Source organism: Vanacampus margaritifer, chromosome 11 (assembly GCF_051991255.1).
Source record: "Vanacampus margaritifer isolate UIUO_Vmar chromosome 11, RoL_Vmar_1.0, whole genome shotgun sequence".
Lineage (NCBI taxonomy): Eukaryota > Metazoa > Chordata > Actinopteri > Syngnathiformes > Syngnathidae > Vanacampus > Vanacampus margaritifer.
The window spans coordinates 9,718,050-9,723,526 of NC_135442.1; the positions used below are offsets into that span (position 1 = coordinate 9,718,050).

The following is a 5,477-nucleotide window of genomic DNA, read 5'->3' on the forward strand; positions in this document are numbered from 1 at the left end:
TTTTTTTTTTTTACCAAACTAGTATTTAGCTTTCTACTGAAGCGTGTGAGTAATTTTGCAACCTCCGGTATTTGTGTTTATGTGCGTGTACATTAAGAAATGTAAACGATGCTGCATCCATAATAAGCAAAGTACAGATGTTCTGTTTCATAAATGAGGCGGGCGTAAGAAACCAAAGTTGCAGAGCGCTCTATCTTTATAAAGCCCACCCGTTTTTGGAAGAGTGGGCCCCGCCTCCTTCAGGGGAGGGGTCGGCTGGGACACCCACGGCATTTATTGAGGCGCGTGCTGCAGACACTCACAAAACCCTGTTCTGATGCGCGCACACACACAGCTGTCCTAACGTTTCATTAACTTGGTTTCTTAACTTGAAGGTGAGTTTGTTGCTGTTCTTTTTATCTCATAAATACCGCAATTGCTTTTCTGCAAAGGATAATTACGTGTGACAAATTGGTTTCACTAATTTTTAATAGGTTTCAGGTTCTCTATAGTTTGAGTGCATAACCCCCAAAAATGTGTAAAGCATTTCAAGACAAAGTTTCAAAATACAATTGTTTTACATTTGTGTATCTTCCACATGTCTGACTGTCCTCACCATGTTTTTGCTCATTTAGGTCGCTATGTCTGTTTTCTTTTTCACCAACACTTCTGACAACATCTCAGAGGAGTCCGGCGACTTCGACTTGGACTTTCAGGAGCCGTGCGACCGAGCTCTCGGCGACGACTTCAAAAAGATTTTCCTGCCGGCCGTTTTTGGGATTATAATCGTTCTTGGCGTGATTGGCAATGGATTAGTAGTCATCGTGATGGGCTATCAGAAAAAGGTCAAAACAATGACAGATAAGTACCGGCTACATCTGTCTGTGGCTGACCTGCTGCTTGTGTTCACGCTTCCCTTCTGGGCCGTGGACGCAGCCAAATACTGGTACTTTGGAAGTTTCCTGTGTGTGTTTGTGCACATCATCTACACTGTCAACCTGTACAGCAGCGTGCTCATCCTGGCCTTTATCAGCCTGGACAGATACTTGGCTGTCGTGAGGGCCACTAACAGTCAAGCCACGAGGAAGCTTCTGGCGAGCAAAATCATCTATGTGGGCGTGTGGCTACCTGCCGCTATCCTCACCGTACCCGATCTGGTGTTCGCCAGAACGCAAGAAACCAGTTCGTCCAACATCCTCTTCTTGGCCGACGGAAGCATCCAGCTGCCCGAATCCAGGATCATCTGCCAGCGCATTTATCCCGAGGAGAGCGGCCTCACGTGGACGGTGGTTTTCCGCTTCCAGCACATCCTGGTGGGCTTCGTCCTACCCGGCCTGGTCATTCTCATCTGCTATTGCATCATCATCGCCAAACTGTCACAAGGCGCCAAGGGTCAAGCGCTGAAGAAGAAAGCTCTGAAGACGACGGTCATCCTCATCCTGTGCTTCTTCTCCTGCTGGCTGCCGTATTGCGTGGGCCTCTTACTGGACACCCTCATGATGCTCAACGTGATCGTGCCATCTTGTGAGCTGGAGCAAGCGGTGACCAAGTGGATCTCCATCACCGAAGCCTTAGCGTATTTCCACTGCTGCCTTAACCCAATCTTGTACGCTTTCCTGGGTGTTAAATTCAAAAAGTCCGCCAGGAGCGCGTTGACTTTGAACAGCAAATCAAGTCAGAAGGCGACGCTCATGACGAAAAAGCGCGGGCAGATTTCATCAGTGTCGACTGAGTCAGAGTCTTCCAGTGTTTTGTCAAGTTAACTCGACTGAAACTCTAAAATGTGAGACTTGAAACTAAGCTTTAATTCAACATTTTACTACATTTTTGTACAGTTGTAAAAAAAACAATTTCAGTTTGTTTGCCTTGTTTCCTTTAAGCAAAGTTGTTTCCTTGTGCTTTACAGTCAAGTTTGTTTTTGTAAAAATTGTGAGGTCATAGGTCTGGCATAGAATGTCTTTAGTGAGGGATGTAGCTGCTTCTGGGAACTGTAAATAGTTTGAAGAGTGTTGTGTGTGTTCGCACTTAAGTTGTGTGAGTATCTGAAAGCTTTTATTTATTGTTGTCATTCACACTGGAAGTTTTGAAACAAATTGCATGCTGCTTTTTAAAAATTTGTTTTTATGCGTGTTGCCGTTTTTTTGTTTTTACCTGAAAATAAACATTCAATACTTCTTATATTGATTGTGTTGTGTGTGTGTTTTCACTCAAGCACTTGCCCCCAGGGGCTGGGGGATGGGTGTGTTAGGTGGAGACAAGAGGTCTCCCAACACAAATGTCCCCACCTGATCTAACTGGAAAGCAGAAGGAGGGCTGTGCGAACCCTGTAATTGCAACAACATCTGTGCACTTTTATCCTAAGCAGTCCTGACACCAATGTTAAGAGTCTCCCTTTATAATTAAAATCCATATGGCGCTGTAAGAAAAGGAGAAGCTCCCCTTTGACCCCATTCATTGTTGCCCTCTTGACACTGGGCTTGTATACAAGTGTTTAACCATTGTCACTAGTTTTGTTAGCCCCTCACCTACTGTCTTCACAAAATGGGTTATAAATTTTGAGAATGCAAATGAGCAAACACATTCTTTGTTCGGTATTCACACTATAGTAATCTATTCTGTTACAAACATTGACACCCCAATTAGGAGTTTTTTATTGTTATTTTTTTTTTATAAAGCTAGTACTGGTGACAGAGTGATGTTCAAGTTGGAGACTAAAGGAAGCTGACAACAATAGAACCCTAGAAGAATGGAGCCGCCAAATAGCTGCTGCGCAAAGCATCGTCGGGCCTCCTTTCAGCAAACCAATGGAGGTATATTTCCATTTCTTTACATGTAAAAAGGTGTGAAGTGCCTCCATCAAGTCAGATGCTTAATGGATATTTGTGGCCTCTTAGAGAGAAACAGGATAAAACCCAGAGGTGGTTCTTCAGTTGGAAATGTTCCCAAATGACTCAGGATTAGCATAAGACCTTGACTGCCTTGCAGCCGGTGTAGGAAGAGATCTTAGGTTAACACGTCACTGTGTTCATCCCAAGCCTTTTCATCTGCTTCTTTTCCTGTCAGAATGCATCAGCATTTGACTGGAGAATCACATTATTATAAGCAGAAATGTACTGGCGCACACAGGCAGCATGATGGAGGGAGTAAATTGACCTCAGGAAGGACAAACGGGGGGAAAAAAGTTATGCTTTGGAAAGTAAAAGTCCATTTGCTTGATATTTACTTACATTCTTAAAATACAGTGGTGCTTTGAGATACAAGCTTTTTCTTTCTTTCTTTCTTTCTTAAAATAAATGGGAATTGCCCCAAAAAAATCCCCCAAAATTTCGGTAACATGTTTTAATAAGGAAAAGTAAAAGTACATTTGCTTGATATTTACTTACATTCTTAAAATACAGTGGTGCTTTGAGATACAAGCTTTTTCTTTCTTTCTTTCTTTCTTAAAATAAATGGGAATTGCCCCAAAAAAATCCCCCAAAATTTCGGTAACATGTTTTAATAAGGAAAAGTAAAAGTACATTTGCTTGATATTTACTTACATTCTTAAAATACAGTGGTGCTTTGAGATACAAGCTTTTTCTTTCTTTCTTTCTTTCTTAAAATAAATGGGAATTGCCCCAAAAAAATCCCCCAAAATTTCGGTAACATGTTTTAATAAGGAAAAGTAAAAGTCCATTTGCTTGATATTTACTTACATTCTTAAAATACAGTGGTGCCTTGAGATACAAGCTTTTTCTTTCTTTCTTTCTTAAAATAAATGGGAATTGCCCCAAAAAATCCCCCAAAATTTCGGTAACATGTTTTAATAAGGAAAAGAGCAGGCTATAATATTTACTTTGTTAAACATATATTAATAACCTAATTGAATAGAAGGTAAAAAATGAGGGATGTTGAATAAAAAAAAATTCAGACCGATCCCATTATGAGTACTCAATTCGTGCGTAGTCACAGATACCGATACCAAGTATCAATGTGACTAGTACTTTTAAAACATAAAATTTCCCAATGACAGATAACTTTAAAGAAATATCTAAGTATACAAAAAATAAAATAAAATTGCATGAAATTAATGGCAATTTTCTATTCTTTTGATTTCTAATTTCTATTTCACTAGAGGACAACCAATACCAGTATCAGCCTCTATTGCGAGTACCGATACCTTGAAATAAAGCCCAGGTATCAGCCCAAAACTGGTGTCGCCTAGCCCTATTAAATGTAGTCAAGAAAACACAAACAATGAAGACTTTCATTCAGTAAACTACAATAGTATTATTTGTTTTTCAAAAAGCATAAAGAAAATTTGCCTGTGAGTACTGTCATATTTTCTGTCAACATCCGTTGCCTGAACGATCATAACACCACAATAACACCACAATTATCAACGCTATTTGTTATCCTGTCTATGGCATTTCCCATTATGTGTTAGCATTAAACTAGCTGGCTTTAAAATTGTGCTGCTTTGCTTGTTGTGAAGTGAGCAGAGTTCACTTCCCCTCCAGTGCTTGAATCTTGAATTTTTCCTTGCACATTAAAGCAAAATGCATGTATGCAAACCACCCAAAGTGCCCGTTCGAGTGCACACAATTAAGTCCTCGCTGGCCACTCAAAAATAAACCCTTGGATCACATGGGTCAACTCTCATACATAATTCAAGAGTTGTAGTCACATACATTTGTCTACGTGTTGTTGCAGTGAAAGGTCTTCAGTGTATGGGTTAAAGGTCAAAGTTGTTAAAAAAAAACGGATGGGAAATAGTTTCTACCACCTGTGTGAATCCATGGGCTGAGCTACAATCTTATGCACACAAATAAAATATCTACATTTTGAATCTGGCTGAGTGTAATTATTTCAAACGGACATTGCGAACATGAGATGAATGGGACATAAATACTAACGATTCCCTTGGGACAGTGACCTGCTTCACTAGTCACATTGTTTGGCTGGAAGAATGAGCAGCAGGAAGCATCAATATCTCATGCGGCCAACAAACAGAAAAGCTTTGATGACCCCCCACTGTATTCAAAGCGCCATCACTTACACTGAAAGCCAAGCATGCAAAGCTCTCTTGATACCTGAACGCCCTCAGTGCACTCGACAAAGGCAAAAGAGGAAAGTTAATAGAAGCTGACACTTTAATGCTCTCCTGGAAGTATAGTGTTGCTCTTGTTATGATCACTACCTGCACCACATGACATTTAGTACTAATTTCATCAATTTAGTATGAATTGTTGAGCTCTAACTTAGTTTGCATTCTTTAACCATTCAGTAACTAGCTACATTGCCAAACGCACTTCAAGCTTGCTTTGTATTTATTAAAAGTGCTTAATATATATATATATATATATATATATATATATATATATATATATATATATATATATATATATATATATATATATATATATATATATTTATATATTGTTTTATTAAAAACGGCGTGGGCAAAAAAAAAACCTCCAATATATTTGTTTCTACACGGATTAAAAAGGCGATCGGCA

The 5,477-nt window shown here is 39.6% G+C and overlaps 1 protein-coding gene across 1 annotated transcript; it reads left to right on the plus strand.

Moving 5' to 3' along the window:
* The first annotated feature begins 254 nt into the window (after positions 1–254).
* On the plus strand, positions 255–2,157 carry LOC144060966 (C-X-C chemokine receptor type 4-like). Its single transcript, XM_077580951.1, has 2 exons — positions 255–374; positions 615–2,157. Exon 2 carries the CDS (start codon positions 621–623, stop codon positions 1,740–1,742), a length of 1,122 nt encoding a protein of 373 aa, XP_077437077.1. The 5' UTR covers positions 255–374; positions 615–620; the 3' UTR covers positions 1,743–2,157.
* Positions 2,158–5,477: the final 3,320 nt, after the last annotated feature.

Excerpts from the sequence above, each read along its gene's own strand:
- LOC144060966 (XM_077580951.1), top strand. The coding sequence starts at position 621 with ATGTCTGTTTTCTTTTTCACCAACACTTCTGACAACATCTCAGAGGAG.